Source organism: Zosterops lateralis (assembly GCF_965231275.1).
Source record: "Zosterops lateralis genome assembly, chromosome: 28".
Classification (NCBI taxonomy): Eukaryota; Metazoa; Chordata; class Aves; order Passeriformes; family Zosteropidae; genus Zosterops; species Zosterops lateralis.
In genome coordinates, this window is record NC_139788.1 from 3992251 (window position 1) to 4015066 (window position 22816).

The 22816-nt window shown below is 43.6% G+C and overlaps 1 protein-coding gene across 1 annotated transcript in view; it reads left to right on the forward strand.

Moving 5' to 3' along the window:
- The window catches only part of CSMD2 (CUB and Sushi multiple domains 2), a gene marked incomplete at both ends in the record, with an annotated part of 295395 nt that overhangs the window by 150755 nt on the left and 121824 nt on the right, over window positions 1–22816 (forward strand). Inside the window, 5 exon segments of the mRNA XM_083879352.1 lie at window positions 150–237; window positions 1279–1403; window positions 5109–5230; window positions 14813–14916; window positions 20650–20762. Of these exon segments, the coding sequence (XP_083735478.1) occupies window positions 150–237; window positions 1279–1403; window positions 5109–5230; window positions 14813–14916; window positions 20650–20762 (552 nt within the window).

Genomic DNA, 22816 nt, shown 5'->3' on the forward strand with positions numbered 1-22816 from the left:
GGACACCTCGAGGTTTCCTGAGCTCTTCCCATTTTCCTCGCCACATCCACCAAGACAGCTGCTGAAAGAATGTTTTTTTTTTTCCCTTTGCTGTTTTCTCTCTCTGTATGTGCTGTGTTTTGTTTTTTTTTTTTTTTTTTGCTTTGTAGTAACTCAGGTTGGTGTGTCCCAGGGACATAATTTGTGTCCAGACCCTGGGATTCCCGAGAGAGGCAAAAGGATAGGCAACGATTTTAGGTAAGAACCTTTTCTCTGGTGTGTTCTGTTCATCCTGGGGGTGCTCCTCTCCTGGCTCTGCCCAAATCCCCAAAAATCCTGCTCAATTTTGGGGGGAATTTGTGTAAAACCCTGCCCTGTGTGTGCTGTTCCCTAAAAAATCTCTTGGAACGTTGTTTTTTAATCCTTTCCCAAGCCAGGTTGTGGAATCTCTGTGTGCTGTCGTCCCTCCCCTCCCAAAAAATAATAAAAAAAAATCACTTTTCAAATTAGATCTGGCCCTGCCCTTAGAGGATTTGAGGGGACTGAAGTTCCTGGTCACTGAGTTTCTGTGGTCCCAGCTCATTGGGGTTTATAAAGTTTAAACCAGTTTAAACCAGTTTAAACCAGTGCTGTTGTTCCTTCCCAGTTCCCAGTTTGCCTTGGCAGGGCTGTCCCAGCTGCCGGTGGCCAAAATCCGTCAAATTTGGGCCAAAATCCGTCAAATTTGGGCCAAAATTGGTCAAATTTGATGGGGAACCAAAATTTAATCTTGATTTTTGCTGGCCAGGGCCGTTTTGCTGATGGAAAGTGTCTCTCAGTCAAATCCCACTCTTGTCAAATTCTCCTCAAATCCAGCACAGAGGAGAGGGAATTCCCACCAGGCCCCGAATTCCACGGGATGAATTCCCAGCTGCTGCAAACTGGGTTGTGTCAGAGTGAACAGTGAAAAAAGCAGCTGGAACAGCAAAGGCTCAGAGCCCAAACCACAGAATAAAGAGCAGAACTCTCAGCAGTTGATAAAGAAGAGTTTAGTTGGTTTTTTGTTGTTTTTTTTTTTTTTTTTTTCACTTTATAAGAACTGTGAGAGTGTCCTTTCGCAGAGCTGGGGATGAAAATGAAATGAAATTAAATAAAATGAAATTCCTGTAGTGAAATGTCACTAAAGAGTGGAATTTGGACATCAGCACCTGGGGCAAACACGGCACAGGGGGAGGCAGAGCTGCTCCCTCCTCCCCTGGCCCCAAAATCCGGGCTGCACGAGGCAGGACAGGGCTGATGTCCCCTCTGTCCCCTCCCCAGGCTGGGCTCCAGCATCCAGTTCTCCTGCAACGAGGGCTACGACCTGCAGGGCTCCAAGAGCATCACCTGCAAGAGGGTCAGCGACATCATCGTGGCCTGGAGCGACCACCGGCCCGTCTGCAGAGGTGAGGGGGCTCAGCCTGCCTGGATTGGGGATTTCTGGGAATTCCCAGCTCCTTCCTGACCCTTTCCCATCACCCATCCTGCCCTCAGGTCACACAATCCCAGAGTGGTTTGGGTTGGGAGGGATCTTGAGGTCCATCCTGCTCCTTTCACCCTCCCAGGTTGCTCCAAGCTGGCCATGGACACTCCCAGGGATGCAGGGGCAGCCTGGCTGAATTTTGGGATTTCTGGGAATTCCCAGCTCCTTCCTGACCCTTTCCCATCACCCATCCTGCCCTCAGGTCAAATAATCCTGGAGTGATTTGGGTTGGGAGGGATCTTGAGGTCCATCCTGCTCCTTTCACCCTCCCAGGTTGCTCCAAGCTGCTCCCAGGGACAGCCTGAGGGGCTCAGCCTGGCTGGATTTTGGGATTTCTGAGAATTCCCAGCTCCTTTGTGTCCCTTTCCCATCACCCATCCTGCCCTCAGGTCAAATAATCCCAGAGTGGTTTGGGTTGGGAGGGATCTTGAGGGACCGTCCTGCTCCTTTCACCCTCCCAGCTTTCTCCAAGCTGCTCCCCGGGATGCAGGGACAGCCTGAAGGGGCTCACCCTGGCTGAATTTTGGGATTTCTGGGAATTCCCAGCTCCTTCTTGTCCATTTTCTCATCCATCCTGACCTCAGGTCATCCCCTGGCCATGTCAAGAAATCCCAGAGTGGTTTGGGTTGGGAGGGATCTTGAGGTCCATCCTGCTCCTCTCACTCTCCCAGGTTGCTCCAAGCTGGCCTTGGACGCTCCAGGGCTCCTGGGGCAGCCTGAGGGGCTCAGCCTGGCTGGATTTTGGGATTTCTGGGAATTCCCAGCTCCTTTGTGTCTGTTTTCTCACCCGTCCTGCCCTCAGGTCAGGTCCCACAACCCCAGAGTGGTTTGGGTTGGGAAGAACCTTCAGGAAAATCCTGTTTCCACCAGCCCGGGTTGGCCTTGGACACTTCAGGGATGGGACATCCAGGATTTCTCTGGGAAACCTTTCCCCACCCTCCCATTAAAGCTTTATTCAGTCCCAGTTTCTGCACCTCCTTCTCTGCCACAAATTCCCCAAATGTCCCTAAATCCCTTCCCTTCCCTCCTTTTGCTCAGGGATGTCAATCCTGAGCAGGATCATCCCTCTCCCTGTTCCAGGTGTTTTCTCCCCTCTCCTCCTTATCCTGGAAGAGAAAAAACCGGAATAAAACCTGGAAAAGCAGAGGATTTTTAGCTGGAAATGTGGGATTTTGGGGCCTCATCCTGTGCCATGAGCCATCAGGGAATAGAATTTATTTTTTTTTTTTCCATTTTGCCCTTGGCCATTTTGTTTTCATTCCCTCTCTGAAAATGTCACATTGTGATATTTGTAATGCTAATAAAGAACAACTTGTAATAATTTTAATTGAATCCCTTTAAAGCTCTTAAAATCATAAATAGAGCTTGGATTTTTTTTTTTCCTCCCTCAGTTCTTTTTTTTTTTTTTTCTTTAATTTCATCTGCAGATTTTTTTCAAGGCTTTGGAATCCCATGTAATTCTTGAAACAAGCCTGGAATAAATTGAATCAGTGTAAGAGGATATTTGGCATCAATATGTGACACTATAAAGGAAATTTATGGTGTCCTCCTGCAAGAGATAAGAAAGGATTTGCCTGCATTATTCTGTTTCTGTGAATCAACTTCATTTTTTTAGCTGCTGACTTTCATGTTTTGGGTTTGGGGTTTTTTTTCTTTTTTTTAAAAAAAAGTTTGATTTTTATTTCAGCTTTTTGCCACTTTTTTCTCCCAGTTTGCTCCATTTTTTATTTTTTTTTAAATTGGGTTTCTCTCAAACAACAACAAAAAAAACCTTTCAGACTCCACATCTGCAAATACATCCTCTAAATTAAATTATAAACTTAAATAACTAAACAAACCTCACAAATAAATTTATTTCGAGGCTCCATCGACATTTCCACAATGAGGATGTTTTTCCCCACTATTTTTTCTTTTTTTTGGTGGAATATTTCAGCTAAAAATTACATCAAAGGCATTCCACAGGCCAAATTTTTCCCTGCTTAAGCACTTTTTTTCCAGCTTTCCCTTTACCTGAGATGTTTTGAAGACGCAGAGCTGAGTTTCCACCTCAGTTCTGAGCCCACAGAAGGAAACCAGCTGATAAATACTTAATAATGACCTAATAAATCTTCCCTGTGCTGTATTTTGGGGGTTTGATGTGCAGGAAAAAAGGGAACGTGGCTTTTTGGGGACGTCAGGAAGGAGTTGTGTCGTTCCTGGTCCCTCTGGCCTGGATGGGGGATGGATTTGTGTGAGGAAAAAAAAGGAGGAAGGAAAGGAAAGGAAATAAATCAGTGCGAGCAGTGGAGGGTGGGAGGGTGTTGGTGTGAGGGGAGATGGGAACGGGGTTTGGTGGGAACGGGGTTTGGTGGGATCAGGTTTGATGGGATCAGGGGTTTGTTGGGATGAGGTTTAGCTGAGATCAAGAGTTTGTTGGGTCCAGGTTTTGATGGGTTCAGGAGAAGGATCAGGGGTTGATGCGTTCAGGTTTTGGTGGGATCAGGGTTTGGTGGGATCAGGAGTTGATGGGATCAGGGGCAGGGTCAGGTTTTGATGGGTTCGGGTTTTGGTGGGATCAGGTTTTGGTGGGATCAGGATTTGATAAGGTCAGGGGTTGTTGGGATCAGGGGTTGATGGGATGAGGTTTGGTTGGGATGAGGTTTAGTTGGGATCAAGAGTTTGTTGGGGTCAGGTTTTGATGGGTTCAGGGGTTGATGGGATCAGGGGTAGGGTCAGGTTTTGTTGGGATCAGGTTTGATGAGATCAGGGGTTTGTTGGGATCAAGCTTGGGAAGGATCAGCGTTTGTTGGGATCAGGGTTGGATAGGTTCATAGTTTCATGAGATCAGGTTTTGGTGGGATCAGGCTTGGATGGGATCGGAGGTTTGATGGGATCAGGGGTTGATGCGTTCAGGTTTTGGTGGGATCAACTTTTGGTGGGACCAGGATTTGATAAGGTCAGGGGTTGTTGGGATCAGGGGTTGATGGGATGAAGTTTAGTTGGGATCAAGAGTTTGTTGGGGTCAGGTTTTGATGGGTTCAGGGGTTGATGGCATCAGGAGTTTGTTGGGATCAGGCTTAGGTGGGATCAGCGTTGGATAGGTTCACAGTTTCATGAGATCAGGTTTTGTTGGGATCAGAGGTTGATGGGATCAGGGGTTTGATGGGTTCAGGGGTAGGAACAGGTTTTGTTCAGGTGAGGATTTGGTAAGGTCAAGGTTTGTTGGGATCAGGTGTAGGATCAGCTTTTGTTGGGATCAGGGGTTGATGGGTTCAGGTTTTGTTGGGGTCAGGGGTTGGTGGGTTCAGGGGCTGATGGGATCAGGTGTAGGATCAAATTTTGGTAGGATCAGGTTTTGGTAGGGTCAGGATTTGATAAGGTCAGGTTTTGTTGGGATCAGGGTTTGATGGAATCAGGGGTTTGTTGGGATCAGGGTTTTGATGGGATCAGGGTTTGTTGTCCCCACTCCTCACAGACAAACCCTTCATTTCATTTTTCCAACACGCACATAAAAAAGGAGCACTTCAGGCCATGAAAACAACCCCTTCTAAACATTTCCCTTCTCCCACTCCCCTCCCAACCTCCATCCCTCCTCCCTCCCCTGTAAAAGCTCCCCCCCAGTGCTGAGTGTCCCCGTTTGTGTCCCCAGCCAGGATGTGTGACACCTTCCTGCGGGGGCCCAGCGGGGTCATCACGTCCCCCAACTACCCCGTGCAGTACGACAACAACGCCTACTGTGTGTGGGTCATCACCGCCCTCAACCCGGCCAAGGTGGGTCCTGGGGCCGGGGAACACAGCCCCGAGGGGATTTGGGGTCAGAGGGTGCCTTGGTTTAGGGTAAATTTAGGAGAAAACCCCCAAATAGGGTCACTGTTGTGGTTTGAAAGCAAAACGAGTGAGAGGCTCTAAGGCAGAAATACAGTTTAATAAGAAGAAAGGTAAAATAAAATAAAATAAAATATGTGCAATAACACAAAGGAGCACTGCCAGAGTCAGAACACACCCTGAGCAGGGTGGGGGGAGCAGTCCAGGTGAGGGGCTCTTCCTGAAGCAGTGATCCCACAGAAAGGTCTGGGAGCTCTGCTCCTCTGGGAATCCAGTGGCTCAGGGCTGCTTGTCCTGTCCCAAATCCCAGATTCTCTCCACGTGGGAATGCTTGGCTCCTCCCCCTGGGCATTGGGAGCATCTCCCAATGGGATGAGGAGTCGTGCAGTGGCTCCTTGATGGCCCATTAAACAGAGAGAGCTCCTGGAGGGAGTTCCCTGTGAGTCCTGGGCAAGGCATTGATGGGCCATGAGCAGAAGAGCCCAAAGGAGGGGCCTGGGAAAACACTGCCCCACCTGGTTCCAACAGCTCATGGGGATGGGGATGGGATAAATACTGTGTGCACATCCTACACTGCAACACAGGACAGTCACTCTGGGAAGGAAACCCAAATGGCTCTTCCCCTCAACTTCCTCGGAGAAAAGTGGAGAAAACTTATTTATTTAACAGAGTGGCCACAAGCATGAAGAATGAACAATATGAAACAACAAAACCTGTTGTTCTGAAGTGAGATGGCAAATTCAGAGAGTTCCTGCCGTGGTCTCTTATCAGCCCCTCTGAATGCCGAGGTCCAGGCCCCAGTGGGCTGCAGGTGCCAAATCTCGGTGCTCCTCTGTTTTTTTTTTCAGTCTGGACCAGGTTTAAACAAGGAAAAAGGAAAAATAAAAAGGAACAAAAACCACTCCAGGAAGCTTCTTTGCCTCAGCCAGCTAAACTAACTAACAGCAAAAAAGATTTCTGTCCCGCTGCTGTCTGTGCCTCAGATGAACACGCTGGAGAAGGAATGCAGAGGAGTGAATGCTGTTTTCAAAACAAACTCTGAGCTTTTTCTTTCCCTGCTTCACTCTCAGAACCGGTTTAAAGGCACAGAAGTCAATATCCAGCACAAACAGAACAGTTGATTAGGGGTGCAAGCATCAGAAAGTCACCCTAGGACAGAGGGGGCAGGAGATAACAGGAAATCGTGTCTGGGGTTTATTTGGAGTCAAAATACACAGAGAGAGAAGGATGAACTCTGTGTCTGTGTGGGGATGAGGCAGGAATGGGAATGGGGTTGGGGTAATGTGAAAAATGAGGTTCACTTTCCTGGTAAAATTTAAAAAGTTTAATAGAAAGACCATAGGAGACAGAAATAAAGTATAGGGTTCAAATGGCCAGGTACTATCCTGGAGAAATTCCCTAAATACCCTTTCCCTTCCATCAGCCTGTTCCATATTCACAGACTATTACACATATTCCTATTTTCCAAGAACTGTTTACTATAACCAAATACTAAACTTCGGGTCTGCCTTTTTAGAGCACACATGGTTTTTGGCTGTGGTTTTATCATCACCCCCAGTTTGGGCTTTCTTCAGATGGCAGGTGCTGATCATGGGCATATCTATGGCAGAGTCTTCATCACTTGGTCACTGGATGTTGTCCTGACCAAACAATTCACTCAGGACTTTATCAACTACCACTTACTGCCATGTCTGAGTTTTTGTCAATAGCAGGAACAAAAGCAAAGTCATCCCAATGTTACACTTAGAAATATTTGTAAAAAGGCAGCTTTATAATCTGGATTTATAACAGTAGGGATGGAAGGAGGAGAGGACAGTCCAGCAAATCCCCTCTGTGTCCCTGTGCCAGGAGCTGAGGGTTGGTGCTGCCTGCTGAGGTGTGGCCCATCAGAAAGTCACCCTGGGACAGAGGGGGCAGGAGATAACAGGAAATTGTGTCTGGGGTTTATTTGGAGTCAAAATGAACATGGAGAGAGGGATGAACTCTGTGTCTGCAGGAATGGGAATGGGGTTGGGATTGGGAGGGAAGGACAGGGGACAAATCCCCTCTGTGTCCCTGTGCCAGGAGCTGAGGCTTGGTGCTGCCTGCTGGGATGTGGCCCCTTGAATCCAGAAGTTCCTGCAGCAGCTGCTTTGGATCCCTGTTTTTTTTGGTTTTGGTTTTTTTTTTTTTTGGTTTTGGTTTTTTTTTTTTTTTTTTGTGGGGGGGGGGTTGTTTGTGTTTTTTGGTTTTTGGTTTTTTTTGGTGTTGGTGGTTTTTTGGGGGTTTTTTTGGGGTTTTTTTTTGTGTGGGGGGGGGTTTTGTTTTGTTTTGTTTGGTTTTTTTTTTTGTTTTTTTTTTTTGGTGTTGGTGTTTTTTTTGTTTTTTGGGTTTTTTTGGGGTTTTTTTGTGGGTTTTTTTTTCATTTATTCTCTGTTATTTTATCTTCTCATTTCAGCTGGGATTGTCCCAGAATGGTTTGGGTTGGGAGGGACATTAGAGATCATCCAGTTCATGGGCAGGGGCAGCTTTGACTACCCCAGGGCTCCAAGCCTTGTCCACCTGGCCTGGGACACTGTCAGGGATCCAAACCCAGCCACAGCTTCTCTGGGAAACCTTTTCCAGCCCCACACTCACATTAAAGGTTTGTTCAGCCCCTCAGGCTCAGTTTCTGTCCCCACACAGACTCTTCCCTGTGTCCCTCAGCTCTCTCTAAATCCCTGACCTTCCCTCCCTGCTGAGCTCTCATTTTGTTAAGGGTTGTAATTAAAAGTGAGTGTAATTATTTGTAATCGAAGCCCCTTTGATATCTGGGGATTGGGAGGTGCCCAAGCAGCTCATCAGGGCAAGGAGGCTGTGCCAGGAATGCTGATTTTTCCCATATTTTTGGCTCTGTTTGACCCTTTTCCAGGGAGATTTCAGCCCCCAGGGGCACAGGAGGGAGGTTTGGGTCTATCTCATGCTGTTTATGCAGTATTGTAAATTTATTCACATTTTTGCATTGTTATAAATTGAAATACAAGCCCTTTCTGTCCAGGAGTGTGGGGAGGGAATGAGCTGTGGCTGCCCTGGCAAAGATCAATCCCTTCCTTTTCCCCTGGCAGAGGGAATTGTGTTGAGGGCACTGCTTGGTGCCTTGGTGTCTCTCCTCCAGCTCTGGGGCAGAAGAACAGGAATTACTTTGCTGTGTAGCCCAAAAAAAAAAAAAAAACAACCTTTCTGAGGTGTTATTTCTGCTCTCAGATGGTGCCCAGGGTTTGTTCCTGGATTCCTGCAAACATCATTCCATTAGTTCTGGATGAATCCCATTTATTCTCCTTTGCCTCTGGACATTCCTGGCTCCCTGCCTTGTGCAGGGAGAATCTCACACACTCACAAGGTCTCATAGTTTTATTTTTTTTTTCTGGGAATTGTTGGGAAATGCTAAGGGCAGGATGGAGGAGGAGCCTGTGGAGTTCTCCCTCCCTGCTGAGCTCAGCCCAGATCTCTGCTGGAGGAGGATTTTCCTGAGGAATAGCCCCAAATTCCCATTCCCAGGCAGGCTGTGGCTCAGGGCTGTCACTGTCCACGGTGTGGCTGCACAAAAACCTGGATTTGGGGAGACCCAAGTGTTGGAACCAGGAGATTTTTCAGTGCTGATGGATTGGGAGAGATTTAATCAGCCCCAGGAGGGTCCCCTTCATCAGGGGATGGAATTTTCCCTCCATATCCATGGGCTGGAATTGAGCCCAGCTCAGGCTGGGGAGGGTGTTTCATCCTTTTCCATGATTTTTGTACATTTTTGTCTCCAAAAGTCACCAACATCCAGGTTTGGTGTGGTTTGGAGAGTTGGGTGCAGGCATTTTTTGTAGGATAAAACTCCCATTTGGGTTTCCTGCTCCAAATTCTGAAGGAGGAGATGAAAATCATGAGGGAAATACAGCCCTGGGCTGTGCCCAGTGTTCCACTGACCCCTTTGTGGTGAATATTCAGGTCTAATCTTCACCTCTGTGCCTTTGCTTTAGTGCCAGTGTCGTGCCCAGAGTTTTCCTGCTTTTCTCTCAGCAGTGTGACAGGAGGAGCTGCTCCTCTGCCCTTCCTGTGCAGAGCTGTCTGGATTTTCCATGGGAATTCCTGCTTGGAGGAAGTTTCTCCTCCTCCCCTGGTTGGTTTTCTCAGCTCTGAAACCTGAGTCACAACAAACACGGAATCTGCGAGTCCTGATCCTTTCCTGAGTCATAAAAGGGATTGGAATGGGTCAAATCAATTCATTTCAAGGTCAAATCCACTGGAATTGGTCAAGTCCATTCAATTGGTCGATCATTTATCTCCAAACTCAGATCAGAGATTCCCACAGCACAAGGAACTGCAGGTTCTGCTCATCATACACTGAAATATGGATTGGTGAAATCAGTGTTTGTGAGCTGTGAGAGGAGATCCCATTAATTTTTTTCCTTGGAAATAATAAATACTTTAAATTAGTTTAATTATTTAATGTCAGTTTTTGAAGGGTTTTTTGGGTTTAGGTGATTCAGTGTCGTTTACTGGGAGGAAAAGCCTCTCCTGAAGCACCAACCCCTGTGGGAAAGGCCACAGCTCTTCCTGCTTGTCCTGAGCCTTTCCTGAATCATAAAGGGGATTGGAATTGGACAAATCCATTAATTTTAATATTTCCCAACTCAGATCAGAGATTTCCACAGCACAAGGAACTGCAGGTTCTGCTCCGGGGGCTGCCCCATCACACACTGAAATATGGATTGGTGAAATCAGTGTTTGTGAGCTGTGAGAGGAGATCCCATTGCCTGTGCCTTGGAAATGAGAAATAGTGTTAATTAATTTAATTAACTAATATCAGTTTTTGAAGGGGTTTTTTGGGTGTTTAGGTGATTCAGTGTCATTTACAGGGAGGAAAGGACTGCCCCATCATACACTGAAATATGGATTGGTGAGATCTGCAGTGTTTGTGAGCTGTGAGAGGAGATCCCATTGCCTTGAAAATCACAGTCATAATTAACTCCATTAATAATGGCAGTTTACAAAGGGTTTTTTTGGGTTTTAGGTGTTTCATGCTGGAAGTTCAATGTCCAGGTTGGGAAAAGCTCTCCTGGAGCAGTTGGGAGGGTTGGGAGAAAAGCCTCAACTCCTTTGGGAAGGTCACAGCTCTCCCTGCTCACCCCTCAGGGATAATTCCAGCATTTCCCATCCCCAGCCTGGCTGAGGGATGAATGACTGAGGGATGATTTCCAATGCCTGTAAAATCCTTGGTGTCTTGGTTTGGACAGACAGGGATCTGCCAAGGGAGATTGGAGTCTCCCTTGGAATGCAAGGCCCCCCTTCCCTTTTTCAAATTATTATAAATTTGCAATTAAAAGGCTGTCAGGCAAAGACTTTGGGAATAGCTCTAGCAGTTCTTCACTAGGGATATTAAAAATACAAATGCTGTAGTACAAAAGAATAAGCAAACAAACAAACAGGGAATCCCAAAAAACCCCGACAGAGTCAGAAATACAACCTGATGCTCTGTTGGTTCAGGGTGCTGGAAACAGCCCAAAGTCAGCCCTCCTGGAGTGGCAGAGGTGTCCTGTTGGAAGCAGAGATGGGCCTGTGGAGCCAAAGGGTCCTGAAATGTGTCCAGTCTTCCTTTGGGAGTCCCGTGGGAACACCAGAGTGCCTGGGGACACCTGTGGCTCCTTTTTATCCGGGTGGAAATGGTTTGGCTCCTTCTCCCTGGGTGGAGCATCTCACAGTGGGATGATGAAATGCCATTGGTGAGCTTTAATGGCCCATTAACAGAAGATATTCCCATGGGGGTAGTGGAAGTATGAACAGAGATAAGAAACAAAACCCCACCCAGTTTTAACAGCTGGTTTGTTATCAGAGAAGGCAGTTACCCCTCCCTTCTAAAGTTACAACAAATAAAGAAAAATCTCCCCAGCCAAGCTTTGGCCACCTCTTTGTTTTGGTCAAGTACTCTTAAGTATCCAACACTTGGTCTCCTTGGTAACTTACGGGGAAAAATTCTTTAAAGTAAAAAAGGAGCAAATCTAACCCCCAACACTTGGGAATTCTGGAGTATTTTGGGCCTGAGCTGGAGCTGCTGGAGTTGCCTCCAGTGGCCTTTGGATCAGGGCCTGTTCCTGGAGCTTTGGGAAAAGCAGGAGCTGAATTTAGGACTCATTTGCAATTCCTCTGCTCTGTCTTTGGCAAAGAGCCTGAGTTCCACTGAGCCCCCAAATCCCCTCCAATTTGTGGGAATTTTGCATCCTTAGGGCTGAATCCTCCTCACTGACAAATCTGAATTATTTCCTGTGCAGCAAATCTATTTGGGGGATATTCAGATTTATATTTTTTTTTAGCTAGGCCTTGGTGCCCTGGGAATTAATTCCAACCACAGTGGGAAAATAAATCACTGGGGAGCTGAGAAATGCATGTGATAATTGGGGGATTTGCATAAAAAGCTATTTCTGGCCCTTTTTGACATAATGGATGTTGCTGGTTGAGGTTTCTCCTGGGGTTATTCCCACCTGGAGCCAAAAAAAAAAAAAATCCATGTCCAAGTTGATGGAGGGAGAAAAGCCCCTCCAGGGGATGATTTATCCCCAGTGGAGGGGGAAATTCTGGATTTTGGGGAGGAGGGAAATGAGGAATGTGCTTGTAAAGCCTCAGGTTAGAACTGCACGAGCTGCTCTTCTCCTGGAGAGAATTATTGTGGATTTTTCCTCCTGGGAATGTGACTGAACTCCCGATCACTTTGGAACCAGGAGCCCCAATCCCATTTTCCTGCCTTTTGCTGATTGTTCCCTGTCACTTCAGCAGCTCCAAGTCTGGGGTTCTCTCCGGCTGGTTTAACAAACCATTAAATAATTAAATTAAATGGATTAAATTTCATCTTTCAGAACAACAAAAAAAAACCCATGAAAATGGGTAAATAAATACAACATTCAGCATCCAACTCTTGTGGCACGAGGTTGCAGTCTTGAGTGTGCTGGGGTGTAATTAGTTGTTTAATTAGGGTCAGACTGCTCAGGATGCAGCTCCTTGAGTGGCTGCTTGAAGTAATGGTGTGTGCCATAATAATAATTACATTATTCCAGGATTTCATGCTTTTGTGGCCTGCACAGGTTAATATTTGGGTACTAGACACCGAATTAAAGTTGTCTGAAGCATCACCCAGGCCCCTGATTCACCATCCTGGGGCTTTGGGGGGAAAAACCTCTTTTCACAACAGCTGAAATCTCTAAATTTAATTTTCTGTGCGTTGAAAAATAACTGTGTTCATCTGGAGAAGAGAAAACACGAGGACAACTCAGCCTGAACGGAATAAACACCATTTTTTTTTTAACCTTTGGGTTGAATTTTGGGGGTTTTATCCCCAAAGTTTTGCAGGAGATGCTGCTCAAAAAAACAAGGACAAGAGGAAGGTTTGGGGATTTCCTTGCCCCAAATTGGGGTTGGAAAATGGTCCTGGGCACTCCCCTGGCTCCTTCCCCTCCTTGATTTTTGATGATTTTTGTGTCGTGTGGAGCAGCTGAAAGAAACATCAACCCACATTGTGGTGGTTCCATCTGATAAAAGTCAGGAAATCGAAGGTATTTACAAAGGTCTCGTGCATCTGACTGGTTTTGGTAAAGAGTCCAAGAAACAAAAACTCCATTGATTTCTGCTGATGGGAGATGTGAAATTCTCCTTTAATTTAATTAATCTTTTCTTTCTCTGTTTGTTCAGTCTGTCCCAGGCTGGGCTAAGGACTCTGCCCCTTAAATTGGATTTGAAAAGCAGAAATTCCCAAAGCAGCCTCGGAGCACAACTGTGGGAGTTCTGCTCCTAAACGATGCAGAGAGGCTGAAAAAATCCAAAATTGGGTGAAACAGGAGGGAAAAAACCTGGGAACAGGGATGGAACCACCACAATGGGGGTTGGTGCTTCTTTCAGCTGCTCCACACGACACAAAAATCATCAAAAATCAAGAAGGAGAAGGAGCCAGGGGAGTGCCCAGGACCATTTTCCAACCCCAATTTGGGGCAAGGAAATCCCCAAACCTTCCTCTTGTCCTTGTTTTTATGAGCAGCATCTCCTGCAAAACTTGAGCAGCTGTGGATTCTCAGGGGGATAAAAAACTCCTCGAAATTCAAACCAAAAAAATGGTGTTTATTCAGCTCAGGCTGAGCTGTCCTCGTGTTTTCTCTTCTCCAGATGAACACAGTTATTTTTCGACGCACAGAAAATTAAATTTAGGGATTTCAGGTGTTGTGAAAAGAGGAGTTTTTTCCCCCCAAAGCCCCAGGATGGTGAAGCAGGGCCTGGGTGATGCTGAGGATAATTCCATGATAATTCCCATAAATCTATAAATCCTCTCCTGCTCTGCCCACGGGGCAGGAGAATCTCCTGAGCCACGAAGAAAAATCCAAATGCAGCTCTGGAATTGCAGCTTTGGGGTGGGAAAAGGTGGGAAAAGGCACAAGGGAGGTCTCAGCAAACAAATATTGATATCACTGAGGTCAGCTGGGCCAGCAGGAGATAAAGTGGAGGGGATTCAAAGCACCGCCAAAAAATCCTGTAAAAAACAATAAAAAACCAAAAAACAACAACAACAACAAAAAACCAAAACCAAACCAAAACAAAACAAAAACCCAACAAAAAAAAAAAAAAAAAAAAAATCAAACAACCAAAAACCCCACAAAAAACCCCACAAAAACCCCTAAAAACCAACAAAAAAACAAAAACAAACAAACAAACAAAAACCCCACAAAAAATCGAACAACCAAAAAACCCACAAAACCCCCCCCAATAAAAACCACTAAAAACCAACGAAAAACAAAAACAAAAAAAAACCCACAAAAAAATCAAACAAGAACAAAAAAACCCACAAAAAACCCACAAAAAAACTCCACGAAAAACCAACAAAAAAACCCCCAAAAAATCAAAAAAAATCCACAAAAAAAAAAAACCAAAAAACAAAGCAAAAAAACCCACAAGAAATCAAACAACCAAAAGACCCACAAAAAACCACACGAAAAACCAACAAAAAAAAAAAAAAAAAAAAAACAAAAAACAAAAAACAAAACCAAAAGAAAACCCACAAAAATCAAACAACAAAAAAAACCCACAAAAAAGAAAAAAAAAATCAAAAACCAAGAAAAAAAACCAAAACAAAAAAACCACAAAAAATCAAACAAGAAAAAAACCCACAAAAAACCCCACAAAAAAACCCACCAAAACCCAACAAAGAATAATAATAAAAAACCCACAAAAAATCAAATAACAAGAAAAACCCACAAAAAAAAAACCCCACCAAAAACCAACAAAACCCAAAAAACCAAAAAAATCTTGAAAATAATAATAAAGAAATTAAAAACAAACAAACATACAAAGAATAATAATAAAAATAAAATAATAATAATGATAATGATAATGATGATGATGATAATAATAATAATAATAATAAATTTTAAAAAAAATCACCAAACTTTTGGGGATGTCCTGGAGATTGGGATGCTCTTGCTCTCTGCCCCGGGCTCCCTGCGCAGGGCCGGCTTTGGCGTTAATCCATTTATCGTGTTCTTTATCCAGGTGATCAAACTCACCTTCGAGGAGTTCGAGCTGGAGCGCGGCTACGACACGCTGACCGTGGGGGACGGAGGGCAGGTCGGGGACCAGAAATCCGTGCTTTATGTGTGAGTAACAAACAATTCCTGGGATTTAATTCCAGGTGGAGCTGCGGGGTTGGGATGTAGGAGATAAACGCGGTGGTTTTTTGGGGTTGGTCGTCACTTTCAGGAAATTCACCCCTCAGTGCTTCCTGAGTCCTTGGGGAGAGGTTGAGGGTCTCCAGGGGGATGAGAAAAGTTGGGATAAAACAGGGAAAGCACCAGGAGCTGTTTGGATTTCCTGATATCTTGGGAAGGCTGAGCTGGAACAGAGACTGGACAGAGCTGAGAATAAAATAAATATTTATTGAACGGCCTGTAAGGATCCACCTTGGGCAGGACAAGAGCCTGGCCAGGGCTACACCCAAAATGATCACAAAATGGGCACAAAATGGACTTTAAATGGTCACAAAATGGACTTGAAATGGTCACAAAATGGGCACGAAATGGTCACAAAATGGACTTGAAATGGTCACAAAATGGACACGAAATGGTCACAAAATGGGCACGAAATGGGCACGAAATGGACAAATGGTCATGAGGTCTCACACTTTGATAAGTTTTGGTCCATTTGCATATTGGGGTTTAATTGTCCAATTCCAGCTCCAGGTTATGAAGTCCCATCTTTCTTGTTTTCTCCCTTGTTTGTGCTTTTGGGCCTGAACACTTGTCCCAGTTGTCCTTGGTGTGCAGCAGGAAAAGGATTTGTTTTGTGTCCCTGCTGTGTGCAGAGCTGAGTGACACTGACTGTGAGCTCAGAGCTGCCCCCCTGGGCACCACAGAACCTGAAATACATGAGAGATAAAACTTAAGGCATCACTCGGTGCCATCGTTTGTGGCTGTAAATGCAGGATCTGGGAGTGGCATTTCACACCCAGGGTGCATTTGGGGGAACGAAGCTTCTTCCAGGCTGGGATTTGGGATTTTTACATCCTTTACTTGCGAATCTGATGTTCAGTGGAGGTTTCTTCAGCACAGGGAATGTGCAGATGGTCCTGCTGTCCCTCCAGGCCTCTGCAGAACCGACTCCAGCAAAGCTGTTGTGCTCTGGCAACTAATGGAGAAATTCTTTGTATTTTGTTCCTTCTTCCTCTTGTTTTTTCCCCCCACTCCATTTCCACATATCAACATTTCCTTGTCTTTCCCAAACATCTTTTTTTTTTTTCCCCTGAGATTTTGTTTCAGGGGTGATCTTTGCTCAGGAAGCCCAGCCTGGAATGTGAAGGTTGATGATTGCACAGGTGGAATTCAGGTGTCCCTGCAAATCCCAACCAGTTTGGAAGAAATTCCTGACATCATTTCCCATCCCATCCCTTCTCCTTTGCCTAAAACCTACCAAGATTTTCCTTCCACTGGATTTTAATCATTCCATGTGTTTTTTTCCCCACTCTCTGTTCTCTCCTCAGCACTTTGCTGATGCAAATTTGGAATCTCTGTGACTGAGCGAGGTGCAATAACTGGAATCTTTGCCCAGTAAATTCCTGGTGCTAATTCTTCCAGGGAATTTTTGTTGTTGTTATTGTTGTTAATAATCTGGGAGGGTTAATTGAAAAATAATGAAATGAGAGAGAGGTGTGAAGACCACGGTGCATGGATCACTTTTCTCCCAGAGTTTTCTGCCCTGGATTCACAGGAATAATAGCTGGATACAAAACGACCTTTCTTGAGAAGAATCAAAATGCAGAAACTCCCGTCAAAGGCAATAATTCCAATTTTTCTTCCTGCTCTTCACTCCTCCTTGGCTGTTGAGGAGCTCAGCCCTGCTGCCTTTGCAATCAAGGGATGCTCTTGAGTGGAGCAGCACAGCAGCAGTTCCATCCCAAAGGGGGCTGGGCAGGACCATTTGTTCCCAGGCTCGTTCCCATCCCTGGAAAACGGGAACAGAGCAGATTGTCGGGCTGAGCTCCCTGCCTGGCACAAGGGGTTTGATTTCCTGAGGTAACGAGCACCCAAATCAATCAGTGGGGTGGCAAAGGGTGCAGAAAGCTTTGAAGCACCTTTTGCTGGAGGTTTTCCCTCTTGGAGTGTTCCTCATTCCTGCCTGGCTGCTGCTTCAATAAATAAACTGAGAATCAACAATAACACTGCTGAGCATCTCTGGGATGCAGAACAGGCTCTGAAACAAGATCACTTCTTTGTTTAGCAGCACCTTGAGATCAATAAAATCAGATCAATGAGATCAGAGCAATCACGGAGCAGAGGCTGGGGCAGGGCTGGGGTTGGGACTGCAGGGAAAAGCTCACCTGGGGTTCCAGGAGGGGCTGAGCAGTGGTTGCTGTCTCTGTCCCTGTCCCTGTCCCTGTCCCTGGGGTCTGTGGTGTGCAGAGTGATCTCAGTTCCCTGGGATCCCAGCCCTGGGGAGGAGCTGGCACTGTGCAGGGAGCAGAGTTAATGTCCTGTCCCTGTCCCTGGGGCCTGTGGTGTGCAGAGTGATCCCCATTCCCTGAGCTCCCAGCCCTGGGGAGGAGCTGGCACTGTGCAGGGAGCAGAGTTAATGTCACCTGTGCTGGGCGAGTGACACAGCCCCTGGAGCTGTCACAGAGCCCTGGAATGGTTTGGGGCAGAAGGAGCTCAAAGCCCACCCAGAGCCACCCCAGCCATGGCAGGGACACCTCCCACTGCCCCAGGCTGCTCCCAGCCCTACCCAGCCTGGCCTGGGACTTTTCCAGGGGCAGCCAAAGCTTTTCTGGGCACCCTGAGCCTCACAGCCAGGAATTTCATCCCAGTTCTCCCCTTTTCCAGTCTGAAGCCATTCCCCCTTGTCCTGGCACTGGACAAGGTGCTCTGAGGGCTCCACTCCACCTTCTCCTCTCCAGGCTGAACATTCCCAACTCTCCCTTTCTCCACTCCCCATCCCTCCTCTGGCCTTGCTCCAGCAATTCCCTGCCCCTCCCCTGCTGATTTTTATCCAGGAGCTTTCCAAGTGCTGCTGTTGTACCTGGGGCCTGAACACCAGGGGATGAATTTGGATTTATTAAAACACTTCAGGAAAGATTTAAAAAAGAAACAAACCCTTTTCACCCCTCTCCACTTGCTCCTGGTGTGTGAACTCCTGGCAGACAATGCCTCAGCTCAAACAGGATAATCACAACATTAACCACAGCAGCTCCTGGAATAATCACCCTGCCCACACAAACACTGTTCCTGCTCCCAGGAGCACAAGGGAAAGGAGGGAGCACAAAAAAAAAAATGTGCAAAAAGACGCTGCTGTGGGTGGGGGATAAAGCTCTAAAAAGCTGCTCTGAACCCCAGCGAGGGGATTAATCCCAGAGGTTTGAACGAGGCTCATTAATAGGGGGAGATCAGTGATATTTCCCTCCTGGGAGGATGCTGATCCTGCTGGATTTGTGCCACTCCTCGCAGATTTTTTTTTTTTTGTCTCCTGAGTGCTTTTTTTGCTTTTTTTAGATCCTTTTAGAAACTTCTCTCAGGGCACAAACAGAGCAGGGAATGGGTGGAAAGTGGAAAGTAATTTTTTTATAATTTTTTTTTGTATTGCCATAAAGTGCTGCCAGGGCAGTTGAGAGGATTCAGTCACTCAGGGCACGGTTTGGCTTCTGGGAATTTTTATTTGTTTGCTGATGTTTTGCCCCAGTGAGCTGGAAAACGATTCCTTTTGCTGCTGGGTGCTCTGGTCCAGTAACAGCAGTGAATTGGAATTATTGCACACTCCGAGATTCATTGTGGGGGCAAAACACAGAATATGAGACTGTTTTCATCAGGCTTGAAAAGAAAACAAAAAACAGATTTTTTGGGGGGGTGATTCTTAATTAGGTTTGTAAAAAAACGGGTTTTGCTCTTTTAGAGAAATTTTTTAAGTTTAATAAAAAATTAAAAATAGAGAATTGGGAGATAAAAAGGTAAAAGTTCCATCTGGGGTAACTCAGCAGAAAACACACCTTTACTCTTTCAAATATTGTGTTTTAAGGGTTGTTTTGTTACATATTCAATAGATATTAATGCATGATTCAAAATATTAGAGTTTTTATCTGTTTCAATATCCCCAATCACCTTATCCGATAAATTTATTTGTGGGTGGTTTATAAAGATTTATAAATCTTTTTCTTGAGTTTGTGGGGGTTTTTGGGGGGTTTTTTTGGGGTTTTGTTTGTTTGTTTGTTTTGGTTTTTTGTTTGTTTGTTTGTTTTATTTTTTGATTTTGGTTTTTTTTGGTGGTTTTTTGTTTGGTTTTTTTGTTTTGTTTTTGTTTGTTTGTTTGTTTGGGTTTTTTTTGTTTGTTTGTTTGTTTGGGGGTTTTTTTGGTTTTGGTTTTTTTGGTTTTTTTTGTTATTTTCATTTTAATTAAAAACCCCAGAAATTTAGGAGTCTTTATGCAGAGTTACACTGTGATGACCCTCCCCAGTATCTTCTGGCTTGGTCAGTTTAGATGTTACAAAAAGAAAAATAAAAAACTCCAAAAAAACTCCCAGTCTTTTTACTGTTAAACTTCAGGTACAATAAAAAAAAATATACATTTTATTATCTTTCTAAACTCTATTAATAAAACAGAATCCTGTACAATATAATATTCAATATATCCCGTACAATATAATATATAAAAATATACATTTATTATCTTTCTAAGCTCTATTAATAAAACAGAATCCTATGCAATATAATATTCAATATATCCCATACAATATAATATATAATAATATAATATATAATAATATAATATTCACATTAATATTTGCCCAAAGCCAACTGTATAATTTATAATCATTTATAACAGAATAATAAAACATAATTCTGTTTTAATAAAACAGAATCCTGTACAATATAATATTCAATATATCCCATACAATATAATATATAAAAAGATACATTTATTATCTTTCTAAACTCTATTAATAAAACGGAATCCTGTACAATATAATATTCAATATATCCCATACAATATAATATATAATAATGTAATATATAATAATATAATATATATACATATAATATATATACATCTAATATTCACATTAATATTTGCCAAAAGCCAACTGTATAATTTATAATCATTTATAACAGAATAATAAAATAAAACATAATCCTGTTTTAATAAAACAGGATCCTGTACAATATAATATTCAATATATCCCGTACAATATAATATATAAAAATATACATTTATTATCTTTCTAAACTCTATTAATAAAATGGAATCCTGTACAATATAATATTCAATATATCCTGTACAATATAATATATAAAAAGATACATTTTATTATCTTTCTAAACTCTATTAATAAAACAGGATCCTGTACAACATAATATTCAATATATCCCATACAATATAATATATAATAATATAATATATAATAATATAATATATAATAATATAATATATAATAATATAATATTCACATTAATATTTGCCAAAAGCCAACTGTATAATTTATAATCATTTATAACAGAATAATAAAATAAAACATAATCCTGTTTTAATAAAACAGGATCCTGTACAATATAATAGTCAATATATCCCATGCAATATCATATATAAAAATATACATTTATTATCTTTCTAAACTCTATTAATAAAACCGAATCCTGTACAATATAATATTCAATATATCCCGTACAATATAATATATAATAATATAATATATATACATCTAATATTCACATTAATATTTGCCCAAAGCCAACTGTATAATTTATAATAATTTATAACAATTTAGCATTTTCCCTGCTCCTTTATTTGGGGGTGTTTGGAGCTGAGGCCACTTTGAGGCTGTTGATTTGTTGTTTTTGTTGTTATTTTTGCAGCCTGACGGGCACCACGGTCCCCGACCTCATAGTGAGCACCCAGCACCAGATGTGGCTCCTCTTCCAGACCGACAGTGTCAGCAACCTGCTGGGCTTCAAGGCCACCTACGAAGGTAAATCCACGCTCTTCCCTCCCAAATTTTCTTTTTTTCCAAAGGTTCGGGGTTCCTCTCTCCCTAAATTTGCCTTTTTCCCAAGGATCAGGGCTCCTCCTTCCCCAAATTCCTCTTTTTTCCAAAGGATCAGGGATCTTCCCTCCCAAATTATCCTTTTTTCTAAAGGATCAGGGCTCCTTCTTCCCCAAATTCTCCATTTTTTCCAAAGGATCAAGGTTCCTCCCTCCCCAAATTCTCCATTTTTCCAAAGGTTCAGGGCTCCTCCTTCCCCAAATTACTCTTTTTTTCCAAAGTTTCAAAGCTCCTCCCTCCCAGTTTCCCTTTTTTCCAAAGGATCAGGGCTCCTCTCCCCAAATTCCTCTTTTTTTCCCCAAAGGATCAGGGCTCTTCCCTCCCAAATTATCCTTTTTTCTAAAGGATCAAGGTTCCTCCTTCCCTGAATTCTCCTTTTTCCCAAAGGTTCAGGGCTCCTCCCTCCCCAAATTCCCATTTTTTCTAAAGGATCAGGGCTCTTCCTTCACCAAATTCTCCTTTTTTCCAAAGGGTCAAGGCTCCTCCCTCCCAGTTCCCCTTTTTTCCAAACTATCAGGGTTCCTCCCTCCCCAAATTCTCCTTTTTTCAAAGGGTCAAGGCTCTTCCCTCCCCAAATTCCCATTTTTTCCAAAGGTTCAGGGCTCGTCCCTCCCCAAATTCCCATTTTTCCAAAGGTTCAGGGACGAGCTGAGTTCAGGAGTTTGGGAGAAAAGGGAGTTTCTAGAAATAAATCAAAGTTCTGCAGGATTATTTTGGGGGTTTTTTTTGTTGTTTTTTTTTTTTTTTTTTTTTTTTTTCCTTAAATTAAATGGATTAAATTTCCAGCTTTTGGAGGGGAAAACAAACAGAAACACCCCCCCCCCAAAAAAAAAAAAAAAAAAAACAAAAAAAAAAAAAAAAAAACAACCAGGAAAAAGAGACAGTAAATACAATATTTCCCCTCCCATCCTGCTGGGTGAGGGTCCTGTTGCCATTTCAGATGTGTTATTGAGAAAAAAGTTGAGAATCTCAGCTGATAGAAGCAGAGTTTATTCCAGGCAATGGCATAAAAGTGAATTAATTTTATAAATTCTTGTGGTCAGCACAGAAACATTAAAAAGTAAAAAAAAAAAAAAAAAACAAAAATACAGAAAAAAACAGGACAAAGCCAAATATTAATTCAGTGTCGTATTGTTTTAATAGAAAACGAGAGTTTCAAATTAAAACCCCGAATTTCTGGGCACTCCCAGACTCATTTAATTTGGATTTCTGCTGGAATTGGGCAGGAGCTGAGTCAGGTCTGTGCCCTGAGCCCCCCTTGGTGCGGCAGGGGATGATGAAAAGCTGTTTATTGTCCAAGGCTGGAATTCAGCTAAAGAGGCTCAGGGAGCTCTGCAGGGCTGGAGCTGGACATTTCCTCCCCTGCCCTTGGTGCTTTTAATCAAACTTTTTCATCTTCCTGTGGGAATTGATACAATTGATTTGTTTTTATGCTTTTTTTTTTTGCTTGGAATAAACTCCAGTTCACCAGCAGAAGAAATAAGTTTTATTTTCCAAACTTTGTTCTGCTGCTTCCTGCAGCTCCTTTGTTAATTATCCATGTAGAAATCCAGCCTTGGGTTTATTTATTTTGGGTTTTGCATCTCTTTTTCCCCCCCAAATCGTTGGAGCTGGGCTCTGTCAGGGTTTCCATCCCTACAACATCCCAGCAGAAAAAAAACACTTTAAAAAAACAAATCCCTTTTTTTAGGAGACCAAAAAACCCCCTCCCCATCAAACAATAATCCAAGAATAAAAAAAATCAGGAATTTTATGGCACCTCCAATATGGAACTCCCATCCTCAGCTGCTCATTTACATATTTAATATTCTAATTAGTGGTTAATCAGCTCTCCTCCTGCTCTGCTTTCCCATTAAATTACCTGTGAACTTTAGGTGGGTTGAGTTTGTCACCAACCAGGAGCTGTGGAGGCTTTGGGCTGGTGCTGAGCTGAGCTCAGCTCTGCCAGGGTCCTGTGTTGTGGTTTGAAATCAAAACCA